General features: G+C 45.9%; 1 protein-coding gene across 4 annotated transcripts in view; it reads left to right on the forward strand.

Annotated features, from left to right (window-relative positions):
• The window catches only part of VPS39 (VPS39 subunit of HOPS complex), a 46,704-nt gene extending 30,838 nt beyond the window's left edge, over positions 1-15,866 (forward strand). For all 4 annotated transcript variants that reach the window (XM_042942292.1, XM_042942290.1, XM_042942293.1 and 1 more), the window contains 14 exons: positions 4,039-4,181; positions 7,126-7,269; positions 7,747-7,888; positions 8,029-8,115; positions 8,416-8,489; positions 8,831-8,929; positions 9,523-9,640; positions 10,122-10,250; positions 10,892-10,994; positions 11,246-11,291; positions 12,197-12,346; positions 12,512-12,646; positions 12,910-13,001; positions 13,788-15,866. In XM_042942292.1, coding sequence (XP_042798226.1) covers positions 4,039-4,181; positions 7,126-7,269; positions 7,747-7,888; positions 8,029-8,115; positions 8,416-8,489; positions 8,831-8,929; positions 9,523-9,640; positions 10,122-10,250; positions 10,892-10,994; positions 11,246-11,291; positions 12,197-12,346; positions 12,512-12,646; positions 12,910-13,001; positions 13,788-13,863 — 1,538 coding nt within the window. In that variant the 3' untranslated portion in view covers positions 13,864-15,866. The remainder of the gene's footprint in view (positions 1-4,038; positions 4,182-7,125; positions 7,270-7,746; positions 7,889-8,028; positions 8,116-8,415; positions 8,490-8,830; positions 8,930-9,522; positions 9,641-10,121; positions 10,251-10,891; positions 10,995-11,245; positions 11,292-12,196; positions 12,347-12,511; positions 12,647-12,909; positions 13,002-13,787) is intronic.
• Positions 15,867-17,640: the final 1,774 nt, after the last annotated feature.

Raw genomic sequence — 17,640 nt, forward strand, 5'->3', positions numbered from 1 at the left:
CCTGGGGCTGTGCTTTTTCCTTTGAGATACAAATCTTTGAGAATATTTGCTTCTAATAGAAACTAGTTTCATCAAAATAAAGCGTCTCATCCTGGATATAGACTTCTTTATGAAGCCCTCAAATAATTAATATGGGGAGAACATCTTTGCTTCATTCTGACTCTCAGCTTTTGCAGGTGGTTTAACTTAATAGAAAGTGTAGCGGTTTTGAAGCTACTAACCAGCCACTCCCTGGGCTAAAAAAGGTCACTTTTAAGTTCCTTTCTTTAGGTCTCCCAGTATAATTAGGCTTTCTCTTTAATTATGAGGAAGCTTGCCTGGTCACTTGAAAACATTAACAAGTTGGGGAAATTTTGCATACGAATGGACACAATTTTTGCTTCACAATGATCTCATTCTCCCACTTACCAACTGTGCATGAACTAATTCACATGAAAGAAACTCAGGTTGTAGCAGAAAAGAGTGTACCTGGGATGCCAAGTCAGAAGAATGCTTCAAGAGCACAGAATGGGAGCAAAAGGAAGTTTTGTGGAGGCATGTTCTGAGCCAGAGCGAGGCCAGGCTGCAGAAAACAGTCTCAGATGGCTGGAATATAATACTACCGGGCCCAGTGTCCTTTCATCCCTCTAGTATAGGATGGACTGGGCCCAGGTTTGCTTTCCTGCCCTTTTCTTTCCTGTGTTCCACGGATAGGCTTCTTACAAGGGTGTCCTATTTCTAGCTTTTATGAGTCAGAAAGAAGCTGTGTCTCCTGCCACTGGGGACATGGGACCTGTGAGTGGGCTTTATCAAATCTATAAACCACCCTAGACTTGATACAAAAATTTTTTCATGTGTGGGTTTTTCTAGAGAGAGGATCAGGACCTTTTATCAAATTCTTTAAGATGTTTTAGATCCTAAAGATGTTTAAGAACCAATATTTTAGCAGTATTTCCTTGTGGTAATCCACAACTTGTACATAAAAAGCTCTAATGCAAAATAGAAAGTTAAGTGCTGCCGGTATTTGCATGATGGCTTGATAAGAAAACACACTGCATTGAGGCCCTGGGGTTTTGGAGTCTTGAGTGGTTGAGTATGATATGAGTAAGATAATTTTTGTATTTCTTGAAGCCCATATCTAGATCTTGAAATTGAGCCTGTTGAATTGGTTCACATAGTATATTCATTATTCAGTCAACAAAAATTTTATCAAGCTTCTACCGTGCACTGAAGACAATTCTGGATACCGTGTTGTGTGCTTATATTCTGATGGAGACAGGGCAGACAACGAAATAAACAAGCAAAATTATAATATGTTGGGAAGTGGTAAGTCCTAAGAAAAATAAAACAGGAGAAGGGGGGTAAGGAGTACTGAAGATAAGAATTAGCCTTGAAATTTGAGATTAAATGATCAGGGAAGGCATCTCTGAGAAGTTAGGGACTGAAGGAGGCTATTGAAGCAGGCACACGTCTGGGGAGGTGCACTGCAGGCAGAGGGAATGGCTAGTGGAAAGGCAGTGAGGTTGAAATGTTCAGGGAGCAGCCAGATCCATGTGGCCAGAGCAGAGTTGATCTGTATCATTTGTTCTGTATAAGAAATATAATCCCATTGTTAATTATTTGTCTGTATTACTAGGGATTTGATGTGTGGCATAATCCTGGACTCAGCCCAAAGGCAGATCAGATAAGCCTGGTCAGCACCAGCTCTGCCTTCAGTCCTGGGCTTCACGGATAAATAAGACATGTTGTGTGTCCATAAAGAGGTTGCATGTAAAACTGCTCAGTAAAACATTGGAATAAGCGTGAAATAGGTCTTCAGGCTTGTGGAGAACTGAGTCAGGAGGTCTCAAGAGGAGGGGAGAGAGGAGGTGACCTGGGCCCTGGAAGATACAGGGGAAAGGAGAGTGTAAAGGAAGGCAGGTGGCGGGAGGACACAGTTGTGTCTGAGGATCTGTGAACCACAGCTCAGTGGGATGTTTGTGGCGCTGGATAGATCACACTAGAAGGAGAAGCTGGGGCCAAATTTCAGAGGACCTTGAATGCTGCAAGGGAGTTCAGACATCATATTGGAGGCTTTGGGTGATTGGCTTTGGGCACACGGTTTTAAGTACAATGACACCATCAGAGCCCTGTTTGTAGACACACACTGTGGTGCAGGAGGCTGATGGAGGCTCACATTGTGGGCCACCCTTCCTTCCAGCTCCCCAACAGCCGTCTTCTTTCCTTAGACTGTGTTTCTGTGTGGCCTCCACGTACAACTGTCAACTGTCCCATTCGGCCATTCAGGTGCTGCTTCTCACGAGTGTCTTCCTCACATTATCATGATTCTCTGATTTTGAGGAACACCGTCTTCCTGGCTGGGCAGAAATTTTGTGGCCAGACACAGGTTCCTTGGGGATGATGTGGGTCCTGGAGGGTTCAGGGCTGTGTAGCGTTTCTCTTCTGGTCTGTTTGCGTGGTGCTCGCCTCCTTACAGAAAGGACATGGCCTTCTCATGTTCCTCCAACTTAAAAAAAAATTTTTTTTTTTAATGAAAATAAAGTAATGCTAGTACAAAACATTATTACGGTGTTAAAGGAAACGAAGCTTACTCCAGATCTAGCCTTGACTCTCATTTTGTCTCCTTCTCATCCAAACTTTTTCCACATGTCCACATCTTAATGTAATTATAATCATAAAGGTGTACACTTTTATAGCTTTTGTCACGTAAAATTGTTAGAGCGTTTTTTCATGTTGCTGTGTGCCCTTCATAATTATAATTTGTGATGATTGCATTATAATCTCTTAGTCGAATGAAAAATACGTTCTTATTTCTGCTGCTGAAGAAATTCCACATTGTTTCCAGAATTGCATCGTTGCAAATAATGATGATAACATTACCTGTTCATTCAGATGTGTTTTCCCCCTCCCATTTGTAGACTATTTTGTTAGAGTGAACTCCTAGAACTGGGATTAGTGGGTCCAGGTGCTTTTTTCCTTATTGAGGTAGCAGTATTTTTTGCCTTGACAGTGTAAAAAGGATTCAGTTTCATAATATTTCAAGCACTGGGTAGTATCATATAAATTTTTTTTTTTACTAATTAAATGGATATAAAAATGTGTACATGTTTTTAGTGTGTACTGTTTTCTTTTATTAAATTTTTTTACTGTTTTTTTTATTTTTGAGAGAGAGAGACAGAGCATGAGCAGGGAGGGGCAGAGCGAGAGGGAGACACAATCCGAAGCAGGCTCCAGGCTCTGTGCTGACAGCTCAGTGGGCCTTGAACCTACGAGCCATGAGATCATGACCTGAGCCAAAGTCAGAAATTTAACCAGCTGAACCCCCCAAGACTCCCTGTACTGTTTTGATTCTTAATGTAACAGAATGCTTTCCCACTTACATTATTTTCTTGTCAGATGTTCATGTCTTTTGCCTGTTCATCAAATGAAATTTATTCTTTTTTTTTTTTTTTTTTTTTACCAATTTGTGTGGATTTGTTTTATATAATCAACTTAATAATCTCTTGCCATATATGCTGCAAATATATGCCCTAGCCTATCGTTTGGCCATTTGTTTTAGTAATATTCCTTTTTTGACAGATAAGGTCATTGATCTTTTCAACTTTAATTGCCTTATCAGTTTTTCCTGGAAAAGTTTTTCTCCATTTTCAGAGAGCTCATAAATTTTCAGTTCGAATTCTGCGTATGTGTATGTGTCCATGAATGGAATGTAGAGTCAAGCCATTTTTGTGATGGTTTGGTGAAATATAAATAGTGCTCGAATTATGTAAGTGTATATAGCTCATTGAGTCGTTATGAACTTGGAGTCATTCCTTTTTTTAAAAAGCCCATCTTGGGGGAGCCTGCGTGGCTCCAGTTGGTGGAGCATGTGACTCTTGATCTCAGAGTTGTGAGTTCAAGCTCCATGTTGGGTGTAGAGATTACTTAAAAGATTAAAAAAAAAAATCCTCAAAAAAAATCAGTCTGGAACTTATTTTGCCATAATAATAGTCTCATTTTATTGGCTCCTTAAGTTGCTACATGATTCTTCCTGGGCAATCACGTTTACCTTCCGTTTAGATCCTACCCATGTGATGGGCCTGTACCCGGACCTGCTGCCCACAGACTACAGGAAACAGCTGCAGTACCCTAACCCACTGCCTGTGCTCTCGGGGGCTGAATTGGAGAAGGCACACTTAGCTCTGATTGACTACCTGACACAGGTAGGTATAGTACAGAGGTGTGTGGAAGAGTTTGCCTGGGACTTCTAGAACCTGCTTTTCTATGACATGGAAGTGAGGGCCTTCTCTAAACCACAGGCATATTCTGTAAATGAATCCTGTAGCAATCACGGTGGGCTCACACATTTCATTCTCCTTCATCTCCCTGTTCATTAATACCATTGAGCTATTTGTTGCCAAATCTTAATACCAGGAAATTTACTTGATTTCTGATAAATTTACGCTAAGGTGTTAAAGGAACTAAAAAGAATAAATTTTAGTTGATAGGAAATAATAATTTTTTTGAAACACTTTTTTGGAGCATACGTACTTGTGGAAAAATATGTGCTTTCCCCAGGAAAATATAAAGCAAGAGTGCAAATCACTGATAACTCTCCCACCCAGAGAAAAGTAATCATTATATTGTTGTCCTTCTAGATCTTTAGAGCCACACTAGCCTTCTTTATTGTGCTTCACAGATGCTTTTTTTTTTTTTTTTAAACAAATTAAAGGTTTGTGCCAACCCAGCATTGAGCAAGTCTGTCGGCACCATTTTTCCAAAAGCATTTACTCACTTCGTGTCTCTGTGTCACATTTTGGTAATTCTCACAGTATTTCAAACTTTTTCATTATTATTTATAATTATGATCTGTGATCATTGGTCTTTTTAATTTTTTTTTTTTAATGTTTATTTTTGAGAGACAGAGACAGAGCATGAGCGGGAGGGGAGCAGAGAGAGAGGGAGACACAGAATCCGAAGCAGGCTCCAGGTTCTAGGCTGTCAGCACAGAGCCCGATGCAGGGCTTGAACTCATGAACCGCGAGATCAAGACCTGAGTCAAAGTCAGATGCTTAACCGACTAAGCAACCCAAGGCACCCCAAGGAACCATTCCTTTTTTTCTTTTAAAGTCTTTATTTATTTTTGAGAGAGAGAAAGAGAGAGACGGAGTGTGAGCAGGGGAGGGGTAGAGAGAGAAGGAGACACAGAATCCAAAGCAGGCTCCAGGCTCCAGGCTCCGAGCTGTCAGCACAGAGCCCAACGCGGGGCTCGAACTCACAAACCATGAGATCATGACCTGAGCCGAAGTCAGTTGCTTAACCTACTGAGCTACCCAGGTGCCCCCCAAGAAATTGTTCTTGAAAGGAAGAGTCAGTTGATGTGGCAGATTTCATTATTGTCTTATTTTAAGAAATTTCCACAGCCACCCCCACCCTGAGTCATCATCGTCGAGGCAGGACCCTCCACCAGCAAAAAGATTACAACTCACTGAAGGCTCAGATGATAGTTGGCATTTTTTAGCAATAAAGTATGTTTAAGTTAAGATATGTACATTATTTTGTTAGACATAATACTACCATACCATTGTATGCAGTGTGAAATAAATTCATTTGACTTGCTTTATTGAGATGTTCACTTTATTGAAGTGGTCTGTCTGGAACCAAATCCACAGTGTCTCTGAGGTATGCTCCTATATGTATTTGTGAATTCAGTTTTTAAAAAATTTACTTATTGGATTATCATTGCTAGTGGATATCAAACTAAAGTTGTTTTATAGCTTACTTTTTAAAATTTAGCTTACTTTTTAAAAATCTGGCTGTATACTGAGAAAGTTCTTTCCTATCAATAAGTATTCTTCTATAACATGATTTTTTTTAGAGGGAGTATTTAGATTTAAGTTTATTTTTCAGTTTACTGTTATGGATTGGTAAGTGAAATTTTCAAGTAAACACTGAAACTAATGTTTCCATTAAAGACTTTTCACCCTGAACTTCTCTCACAAAGGGTTACTATTAATTTCCTGGGCACTCACCCAGAGTCAGAGAACTTAGCAAATGTTTTCCCCTTATATATTCTGAAGACCTCTGTAAGGCATCCCCTGTCCAGGCCCTGAGAATTACTGCTAGGCAATTGTAAGCCACCTGCTTCTGGGTTAGTAAATGTCCTTTGGGTCTGATCAGGCATGCATGGCCTTGGCATTTCCTTGACCTTGGGCTCCAGGGCTATCCAGCTGTGGCTGGTGGCCTGCAAAGAACATACAGACATGCCTCTGTCTGCACTCTGCAGAGCTCATGCGGCTGTGCCAAGTGAGAAACATTCCTAGGGTGGACCGTCTCCTAAGCCCGTGGTGATAAAGAAGGCTCTCTGTTGCCACTGTCTTGCATTAAGACTCCAAGCACACACTTTTCCCTGGACTTCTCTACTGAGATTTGGAATGTGTGAAGTTAACTGACACTGTTACTATGCCAGAGAGATGATGGAGCAGATAAGACTGTGGGCACTGCCAGACACAAGATAGTACAAACCAGATGATTCTGTTTATATGAAGTTCTAGAATAGGAAAAACTAATCTCTCATGATAGAAATCAGATCAGTGGTGTAAGGGGTGGGATCCTTTCAGAAGAACGCAAGGGAACTTTCCGGGTTGATAGAAATGTTCTGTTCCTTGATTGGAGTCGTGGTTACATGCACGTGTGTGTCCGTCAGAATGGATCTCATACTTTTAAAGGACACATTTTATTGTATGTTACTTCTACCTCAATAAAGTTGATTCAAACAAGAAGAAGAAGAAGAAGAACATGGGCTTTGGGATTAGACCCTAATTTGAAACTCGCCTCTGCTGCTTGTGAGAGATGTAACATCCATGCCTTGGGTTCTTCACTTGTAAATGGGGAGAATAATACTTGCATTTGTTTTAGATTTAAAATAGGATAACATAAAGTTCTTGGCATAGTGCCTGGTGTGCAGTAACTACCCAATCAGTAATTGTTACTGTATCTGTGGCAATTTGGCATTCATCTGTTTTGATCCCTAATAAAAATTATGTCCTAATGTGAGATCAAGGTGGGTATGTGAACTGTTTTGGAGGTCTTTGGAATTACCTGGTAGCTCAGGTGATAAGGATGATTTAGTCCTGGCCTTGACCCTACAGTTTTGGGCCTTCGCAGAAACGAAGCCAACTGGTAAAGAAGCTGAATGACTCTGATCACCAGTCTAGCACCTCCCCGCTTATGGAAGGCACTCCCACCATTAAATCCAAGAAGAAGCTGTTGCAAATCATCGACACCACCTTGCTCAAGTGCTACCTGCATGTGAGTCCTCCAGGCATTCGGGTACCAACAATTCCCAGTCTGCTGAAACTGGGAAAATGCTACTTTGGGGTACTTGCCACTAGTAAAAGTGAAATGTTTGATGATGGGAACCACCTGGTCTTTTCATGACACCTGTGAGCTTCTTGGAATTAAGAGGATAAGGCAAGATATTGCCCCAGAATTTGCAGTGGGCTGGTCTCTGGTAAGATTGGGGTTAGTGCTACAGGGTGGATGGGGGCAGTGTTTCCTGAATGCATCACCTTCTTTCCCCCACTCCCCTCCAGAACATTAACATCTGTTGTGTGAACGAGCATGATGCCGTAAAAGCCACTACCTGTAGTCCTGAAAAGGGGTGGTTTGCCTTCCCTTGCTTGTGTTAACACCCTGGCCTTTCAGCCTGAGGCAGGCCTGGGCTAGGTGAGGCGGGGGCTCCTCCATGAAGCAGGACTTTCTGCTGAAGTCCTGCTTCATCTGCAGACGAACGTGGCCCTGGTGGCCCCTCTGCTGCGCCTGGAGAACAATCACTGCCACATCGAAGAGAGCGAGCATGTGCTGAAGAAGGCGCACAAGTACAGCGAACTGATAATCCTGTATGAGAAGAAGGGGCTCCATGAGAAAGGTGGCTGGACGAGGGTTCCTCTCATCTGGGAGGGTCTCTTACATGTAGATCGGGGAAGCCTACTGATGTGTGATAACTCTCCCATGGGGACGCACCTTCTGGAAGAGGCTTATGACCTTGTTTTTGGGCTTCATGGCCAGCTCTGCAGGTGCTGGTGGACCAGTCCAAGAAAGCAAACTCCCCTCTGAAAGGCCATGAGAGGACCGTGCAGTATCTGCAACATTTGGGTAAGTCCAGCTTTGAAAGGGAAGTGGGAAAGGATTGTGTTCCAATGGACCCAGTCTCCCTCCATTTCTGATTCTGGCTGGTCAGTGCCCTCTCTCTCTTGTGTTCGCCCAGCTTTGTTTTTACTTTGGGGTAAAAGCCCTCCTGTGGTGGAACTGTGACAGCCCAGTAGGGCCAAGCAGCCCTAGGTGACTGGTGCTTGGACAGAACTATCCCTGGAAAGTAAATTCTGGGGCAACCTGTGCACCTGCCTTCCCGGTCCTATGGGCAGGTGGGCTTCACCTGCTGACTTTCCCCTCCAGGCACAGAAAACCTGCATTTGATTTTTTCCTACTCAGTGTGGGTGCTGCGAGACTTCCCAGAGGATGGCCTGAAGGTAGGTCACGGGGGTGTCTTGGGTTTATCTAGTACCATGCTTGGTCCTGATTCTAGTTAGGGCAGTGGCAGATGAAGGGGGAGGGGGGGATTCATGCAATTTCTCTGGTGTTCAGAGGAGTAGACTGGGAAATATGAGACAGCAGTGTAATGTAGCACAGAGAGCCTTGCACAGACACTGGGGGACCTGCGACCTAGGCTGTCGCACTAGCTACAGGTGCCATCTTGCACACCCTTCTGCCTTCAGAAGTCCACTTGACCCCTCCACCTGGGTGTGTGTGTGTGTTTGGTGGCAATGCAGACAGATCGTTCCACCACTGGAACTCAGGTTTGTTCTCACAGATATTTACCGAAGATCTCCCAGAGGTAGAGTCCCTGCCACGAGACCGAGTGCTTGCCTTCTTGGTGGAGAATTTTAAGAGTCTGGCTATTCCTTATCTGGTAAGATCTTTTTTGGGCTGAACTAAAAACCTTTAAACATGGGATCCAGGACCACATGGGTTAGTTCTTGGGCAATTTGGATTGGGGCTTGTGTCACTTGGGATTGGTAAGAATGTAAGGAAGATGATTTCAGCATCCTCTGAAGAAAGAGATCTTGGTAGATGAAGCTGGAAATGTAATTTTTTGATGAGTGCCTTCTAAATCTAGGTAAAGTACAGAGGAATAAAAGAATGACGCTCGAGAAAAACTTCTCTAAGCCACGTTTGTACAGCCACTCAGCAGTGACCACAGGACAACCACATTGGTTTTAAGTACTAGAATGCAGCTGTTTAACCTTAACTCCGTGGGCTGATGTGAGAGTTTAGAGGATCATGGGACAAAATTAATAAAGGAGCTTAGATTGCAAATCAAGAAAATAATCTCTGATGTTTGTAGGTTGTATTCCAAAACTTCCTGGTGGTTTTAAAAGAGCTATCGCTTAATTAGGGAACAATCTGATGGGACCTGTTGGGCCTTACAAATGTGAGGGAGACTGGGTGACGGAACTGGGTCACAGTGCAGAGGGTACCAGATTGACCTGTGTTTTGCCTCAGGAACATGTCATCCACGTTTGGGAGGAGACAGGCTCTCAGTTCCACAACTGCCTAATCCAGCTGTACTGTGAGAAGGTGCAAGGTCTGATGAAAGAGTATCTCCTGTCCTTCCCTGCAGGTACCAGTTCTCATAGGCAGCCAGTTGGTCCTGTGCTTTAGAAGTGACCTGGGGACCCGAGGGTGACATGTGGCATAGGGAAGCAGACCCCACTCTTCCCTGCAGGCCCAGATGGTGGGAAGTTCCTCAGGATCCAGGGAAGCTAAGTGACCCAGCAGGGGAGACTCAAGCCCTTGTCTGGATCTGGGCATCTCTGAGCATCACCCTTGTGGGTGGGGGAAGGAACAGGTTTGTCTGCAAGATGACAGCTGTGCCGATAAGAAACAGGTTTGCCTACAAGGGTGTTTGAGCAGCTTGTTTTTCTTTGTACCTCAAGCTGATGTTTTGGGGTCACGTAGAGACCATAAACTGAGAAAAGTCCAACTGGAACCCACTGCGGAGGCCCTTTCTGATTATTGTGGTGATATCATTCGTTTTTCTTGATGGCCCTACATTGCTGCCCCATAGCATCCTTTCATATTGAGTTTGGTTTTCTTTAAAGGCAAAACTCCAGTTCCTGCTGGAGAGGAAGAAGGTGAGCTGGGAGAATACCGACGGAAGCTCCTTATATTCTTGGAAATTTCTGGCTACTATGATCCAGGCCGGCTCATCTGTGACTTCCCTTTTGATGGTGAGTGTCTGCCTTATGGCCAGAAGCCATTCAGCAGAAGGCAATGCAAAAACTCCTCTTCCCTTTTTCCCCAGTGCCCTAGTCTTCCCAAAATTTGGGTTCTGGAAAAAACCACGTGTTTCAGGCCAGTGCTGCTGTTCCTGTCCCATCTGAAGACTCACTTTTGTACCATGACTGAGAGGAGTCTCTTCTGGGTGTGAACCACTTGGTAATTGATGGCCAGGTTGAAACCTGTTTATTGCATCAGTACATGTTCTTGGTCAAGATCATTATTTAGCAATATTTGTGATCTGGCATAATTTGTCTGAAAAGGACATGTTTGTCTGATGTGTAAGCTCCGGGAGAAAAGAGACCAAGTGTTAACTTTCTTTAGCTGGAGTGCTTGGCACATTGTCGGTGCTTACTTATCACGTACTTGGTCTCTTGCAGTGAGGGTTCTTACCCATTTTAGAAGTGATCACAAAACAGATGGGATAAAGTACCTCCTAAAATATCTCCCTCCACCCTTTTTTAAATTTTAGCAGTTCTTGACAAAATCCCAAGTAATAAAAATGTTGCCACCCATTTGTCTAACAGCTTAGCCCCTGGCCTGTGCTTACATGGTGTGGCGATGGCTACTTAATGCTGCTTCTTCCTCCCAGGCCTCTTAGAAGAGCGCGCACTGCTGCTGGGGCGCATGGGGAAGCATGAGCAAGCCCTCTTCATCTACGTCCACATCCTGAAGGACACAAAGATGGCTGAGGAGTACGTTGACCTTGCCACGTACCACCCAAGGAGTCTAACAGCTGGCCCCACAGAGAGAGGAGAGGCGGGAGAGGTTAAGAAGTCCCCCTCCCTTCCCAACCCCCCCCCCCCCCCCCCCCCCCCCCCCCCCCCCGCCTCCTGTACTGGTCCCTGATTGTGGCGCCATCAGGAGGCTGCTCAGGAGGCAGCATTGATGACCTCTGTCTAGACATGGCTGCTCTGGCCTTGTCTCACCACTTTCTCCCTTGCAGGTACTGCCACAAACATTATGACCAAAATAAAGATGGCAACAAAGATGTAAGTAGTGACCCTGGCCCCAGGGAGCATGTGCGCTTTTCACTGTCCCTCAGAGTACACCTCACCCTCTCTAATTTGGCCATAGGTGACACTGGTGTGAATTGCTAAGATCACTGATTGGTTTTGCATGTGTTTATTGAGGAAGAGGCAGGGTGACCGTACATCCTGGTTTGCTTGGGATATTTTCTGGCTTATTGTCATCCACGTGATTATAAGTAGCGTCCCTGCCCCTTTACTTTCAAAAGAGTCCTAGCTTGAATGGTAAATTATGTCATCAGCCTGTTGAGAAGGAACATCTAATGGTTGTGATAAGGGGCACTTACGTGCGCCGTCTAGAATGCACTTGGATTTGTCAGTGTCTGGAAACACTTTTGATCGTCCTGCCTAGGGATATGGGGGTAACTGGAATCTAGGCAGTAGAGGCCAGAGTTGCTGCTAAACAGAGTGCTAAAATTCAACAAAGAATTATGCGGCTGCAAATCTTGAGTGCTAAGGATGAGAAATCCTGCATTACTGGTACCAGTAGGAAATTACGACATCTCATCTTGGGTTCATCTTCTCTGCCAAAATGTGATAGGGCCTCAGCCTCAAAGCCAGATTCCTTGGAGGGATCTTTTTTGAGTCATTTTGCAGTGTTGGCATTTTGTCAGTAGTGTAATGCTTAACAAATATAAGGCATTTGAGTTTTGTCTCTCAGGAAAAACAGCCCTTAATTTTTAACATCTGCAATTGACTGACTTTACCAAAATCTTTTTAAAATGTGAAAAATGATGAGTTTTAAGTGTCCCCTGTCAGCTATTACCACAGACTAACCCCTCGTACTTTTACATGTGGTCATGCTGGGGGGTTTCTGGGAGGCTTTCTGCCAGCCTGACGTATGTGGTTTGTACTTGTATGAGACACAGGTGTATCTGTCCCTGCTCCGGATGTACCTGTCACCCCCCAGTGTTCACTGCCTGGGACCAATCAAGCTGGAACTGCTGGAGCCACAAGCCAACCTCCAGGCTGCCCTGCAGGTCCTCGAGCTGCACCACAGCAAGCTGGACACCACTAAGGTCAGGAGTTGTTCTCAGGAAGATGGAGGGCACTTGGGGGAGCATTGAATGAGAGGAGAGGACAGAGAAATGGACTGGGATTCGAGAGCTCTGTGGCTTCAGACATTTCCTCAGGCTTACTTCTGTTCTGTTTCACCGTGTTCCCATCTCTGTTCCTGTCCCTAGGCCATCAACCTTCTCCCAGCAAACACTCAGATTAATGATATACGCATCTTTCTGGAAAAGGTCTTGGAAGAAAATGCACAAAAGAAACGGTTCAATCAAGTGCTCAAGAACCTTCTCCATGCGGAATTTCTGAGGGTATGAATTTTCCCAACTCTAAGGTGCAGCTATACTTTTTAGTATGAGAGATAGTTACCACATAGCCCTGTAGACAAAAGCAGAGCTTTGTGTTGCTTTAACACCATAGCTCAAACCGATACAATAACCGACTTGACATTTAGTTGCAAGTGTTGTAGTTAGAGGACTCTGTGGGAGCTGGGAGGTGAGACCCAGCCAGCCTCTGCTTGGTGTTCTGTGTGCTGGAAGGTGGGGCTTCTCTCCCAGTCGCTCTGCTCTCCCAGGTCCAGGAAGAGAGGATTTTACACCAGCAGGTGAAGTGCATCATCACCGAGGAGAAGGTGTGCATGGTGTGTAAGAAGAAGATCGGGAACAGGTGAGCCTTCTTCACAGCTATGCAGTTTCAGCCTTGATAGTGGTCAGGCTCGGGACGGATTTCTGCCCTTTAACTGAGGGGGAAAACATGGCTGCTGACTCTTGGCCATGGTTAATTCTTGAGGCTCCAGAGAGCAGTCCATGTTGTGTTTTGCGGGTGGGCTTGAGGATTTAAAGACTTGAAATGGCATGGGGCTCTTGATTTTCTGCCTATAAAGCCTTTCCCTTCTGGCAACTATGCGTTGTGATGTAGCCAGTGGGTGTGTGTGAGTTGTATGTGGGCAGAAAGTTCTTATCTTTTAAGGATGTGCCTCTGCAGGAAGAAAAAGACTTGAGTAAAATCCTGAGCCAGCAACGTTGTGTTTCAAAGCATATATTCTAATCCATCCCCTTTCCTGCAAAGCATGGTGTTTTGTCCTTTTTCTTATGTGGGTGGAAGAATCCAAAAAGACCTTACTTCTGTCTTTTGTTAGAATTGGCCTGAAACTTGTTCTAATGAGCATTGTCACATCTGCATAAGCTGGTGCTGACTCAGGCCGGTGTCCTGCTCCATCTGCCCCATTTTGCACATTGATGATTTAATAAGAAATATTCCCATGCCTTCAAACTGCATGGAGCTCATCCTCTGTTTGGTTATGTGACAGAGATGGTGGCTATGTAAATCCACAAGACCCTCAGGGTGGGCCATCCCTCGTGGTTAGGGTGGGCTGCTTCTGGGGTCGCATATGGGTAAGGCGCCTTCTCTTAGAGGTGGTCCTCACTCCTGAGTGGCTTTCCCTCCCTACAGTGCATTTGCAAGATACCCCAATGGCGTGGTCGTGCACTACTTCTGTTCCAAAGAGGTAAACCCAGCTGACACCTGAGCCCAGCATGCCAGGATTCTTCAGATGGACAGTTCAGCTATCCCAGAGAGGGGAAGGAGCACTGGCCTTAGAAATGAGGGGCTGCTTCCACCACCAGGTGTCTCCCCATTTGGACACTACTGGCTACCTTGAGCCCTGGCACATCTCTGAATTTATCAGACTTGTGGTCTGGTGTTACCAGCTTTTTGATAGAAAAAAGAGATTAGCTATACCTTATATACCATTATGTTGCAGGCAGTTGCAGAGAATTTACTACCTGCTTGGATGGGAGGAGGTGACGAAGGGCAGTGTCCTGCCTTTGTACACCAATCACCTGGTCAAGGAAAGTGTCTCAAGAGTCCATAACCCTGAGATTGTTTATTCAGAGTTTTCTGTGAAGGCACATGCAGGACTTTGCATGGAGCCCCCTGCGCAGTTGGCCTGGGGTCTGGAAGGAGAGCAGTCCTAGGTTTCTTCTCACTGCGCAGGCTGGACACTGGCTCTCTAGGTGATGACAGTCATTTCTCCATAGTCACCACTCCCTCTGTCTCCCTTGGAGGCTCCCCACTCATCCCTTTATGTTTTTAGTCTCCGTTTCTTTCTCGCTATTTATTTTCTTCCTTTATCTCCCTTCACTGCTCTACCCCAGCTTTGTCTCCCATTTTCCCGACACCGGGAATAACTAATGTTTTAAACAAGGTAAAATGAGAAGCAAGAGGAGTTCTCAGTTTCCAGTATACACCGATAATTGATTGTCAGGTGTATTGTAAATAGATCCTCCTTGGACTGAGAGCTCTATGCTTAGAGGCTTAGGAGAGGGTCATCCTCCGTCCTTCAGGGCCAGGTGTGACGGTGGCCCTGAGGATGGCCTGTCATATCTCTTAGACATCTGAGGGGCCTCCTGCTCCTGGTTCACCCACCAGCCACCCAGGACAGGTTGGTTTAGTCTGTGGGCTGAGAGCTTTGTGCCTTGGGCACCTTTCCCTTTGCAGCCAGTGCGGCCCGCTTACCTCTCACAGCTTGGCCTGGCCATTGTTCTCTCCAGCTGGCTTGTTGCAGGTGGGTGGGTTTCTGCCACACACAGGACTGCTCACATCGGGAACTGACAGGGATGTGATGTCAGGCACGCTTGCGAGGTGCCTGGGGACAGCCAAGAGCGTTGCAGGAGGTGGCAGCAGCACATGGGTTTGTGAAGTCACTCCCTACCACATCCATGGAGGGGGCAGGGAGACTCCCCACCCCCGCGGGTATCCGAGACAGACAGGAGGAGTGTTTAGCATTGCAGGCAGACACACGGGGAGAGCAGCCTTGTGTCCTGTCCTCCGTGGGGTTTACAACGCACAGTCTTGTTGCTGCTGTGTTTTTAATGGTGATGAGGGTGGGTGATGGTGCCCAGCCCCGACAGTGTTTTAGTAGCCTGTCCTTGACATGCCACGGTTCTTTTTAACCCGCAGCACTGTGCCATTTTGGGCCTTTGTTGTAGGCTGACGTACTGGTGTAGTAGACTAGGCTCCTCCCGGGCATGCTGTCCATGGAGGGTCTGCAGGGACAGAGTGCGTGCCCTCGGCATCATGCGCGCAGATGGGGACTGCTCAGGTTTGGGAGACAGAGCAGCGCTTCAGGAGAGCCAGGCCCAGCTGGCCATGCCAGCCCATGAGAAGCAGTGCTGCCCTTGGACCTGTTTGCACCAGTTCAGAGGAGCTTCCCCTGGAAGCAGCAGTGAAGTCATGAGGCCGGCCCTCCTCTGTGCAGCAGAAGCTCGCCCTGCCATGCAGACCCAGTCTTCCTGGCTTGCTCTGTTTGTATCTTCCATTCCCACGACCTGTGTGGCACATGTGTTTGAAGCAATAGAATAAAGAATGCGTGTTTTCTTCCTTTGGAATATGTAAACGATCCAGCTTTCCCAAACTCCATTTTTCCTTCCCTGGACCCTCTTTGCCCTCTATGGAGATGTGGAGAAGGCTAGACATGAAACTCTGTAATGACTCTTGAGGATCTCATAATAAACATCATAAAGTAAGAAACCAACCTGTTTGGGTCTCTTTTCCACGCGTCCTATGATGGAGATAACAATGAGAAGATACTGATTTAGGTAAGAATTGAGAAGAATAAGCCAATTCGTGACAAAGAGAGAAAAGACAGTAGAACACCTGTGGCACCTGTGTGTCTCGATCTGTGCCGTCCAGCACAGCTAGTGTGGCTGTGGTGGCTGATGGTGTGACAGCACAGGTATAGAACATTTCTGACATCACCAAGTTGTGTTGGACTCACAGGAACTCCAGCTAATCCCAGTTGTCTCCCCGGGCACTTCACATATTAGGGCCTCATGGCCTCTTCCTGCAGCTCCTGCTGACCGGGAGAATCATGAAACATATATCCAAGGATGTTTGAGAAGTGGAGAAGGGTTGGTCCATTTTGGCCAGCTCCAAAAAGGCAGTTTGGTCTTTCTCTGTCCCCCTCTTTAGCCATCTCTGGTCATCCTGAGTGTTCTTTGAGAATGAAAAGCATCTGGAACTAAGAAGCATGGCTTTATTGAGGCACAGGACCTGTGACTCCCAGGAGAGAGTGTTGTACAGCCCAGAAAATACATCAGTCAGGAGACGGACGCCAGACTGCCATGTCCGCCCCAGCCAGCTCCGCGCCCTTCCTCATGCCCCTCTGGTGTGGATCCACGGGTCCCCTGCATGCTGTGCATGGATACCACCAACGGGGCGGCACTAAGGCATTTCTGAGACCTCAGCACAGGTCTTGGCTTCATGGCTCAAATTAAGCAGAAATAGGCCCTCCTGTTGGAGCCTGGCCAGTGGCAGTCATCCCCTTTTTTTCTGGGAGTTTCTGGTCTCAACTTGCCTACAGTGTTCGTTTTGGAATTGAATCACCTCTTTTTTGGATGTTGTTTTTTCAGTCTCCACCTCATGCCTTGGGGAGGAGAGTGGAGATGACTAAGTCTTGGTTGAAGAATAGAAATTATCTCCCATCAGCTCACTGCCCCAGAAATCTTTTCTTCTGGAAGCTGCCTGGATGGAAAAACACCACCTAAAGTGTCGTGGTCCACAGAAAAGGGGACATCACGTACCATCTGTAGCCTGAGGCTTATGGTGGTCAAAAGAGGACCCTCTGAACTAAAGCCTTATTTCTAGTAGCTTAAGGATAGGCAGACTTGCTTTTTAGCTGTCACTATTGATACCACCTGACTGTATCCCCATCTGTATACCCGGACCATCCAGGTATATCTACCCATTCAGGAAGAGGGCCCTGGCCAAAAGCTGCTGTGAATTTCCTCAGGATATGGATGGGTCCTCCTCATCTTTGGTTCCAGGGCCTAGTGCAGGTTTGGTTCACAGCAGACTGTCTGTGTTTGGAGAATAAATGAGGGAGGCCACAAGAGATTAGAAACACCTTTGAGTCCAGATAAAACTGAACCGGAGATTTCCATGTTCCTGCTTAAGAAACATGGGGAAGGTGGGACTTGGAAGGCAGATGGTTTTAGGACTTCTTTCTACCTGGAGGAGCGGAGGCCCTGAGGCAGAACTTACTGGCTTCCATTCCCTGGGCTTGCTGCATCAGCATTGTCTAGAAGGCTTGTTGGAAATATGAACACTTGGGTTCGACCCACACCCACTAAATCAAATCATCTAGGGGGTGAGACTCAGGTATCTATTTTCCATGAGCAGCTCAATAATAACCAGAGGCTGGGTTTGGGAGCCAGAGTACCAGTTCCTCATCCTCTTGGAGAGGGACTGAAGTGCCTCCTGCCTGAGGGAATTGGGCCCCCAGCCACTTCCTGGAGCATATCAA

The sequence above is a fragment of the Panthera leo genome, chromosome B3 (genome assembly GCF_018350215.1).
Source record: "Panthera leo isolate Ple1 chromosome B3, P.leo_Ple1_pat1.1, whole genome shotgun sequence".
In the NCBI taxonomy this organism is placed as follows: Eukaryota; Metazoa; Chordata; class Mammalia; order Carnivora; family Felidae; genus Panthera; species Panthera leo.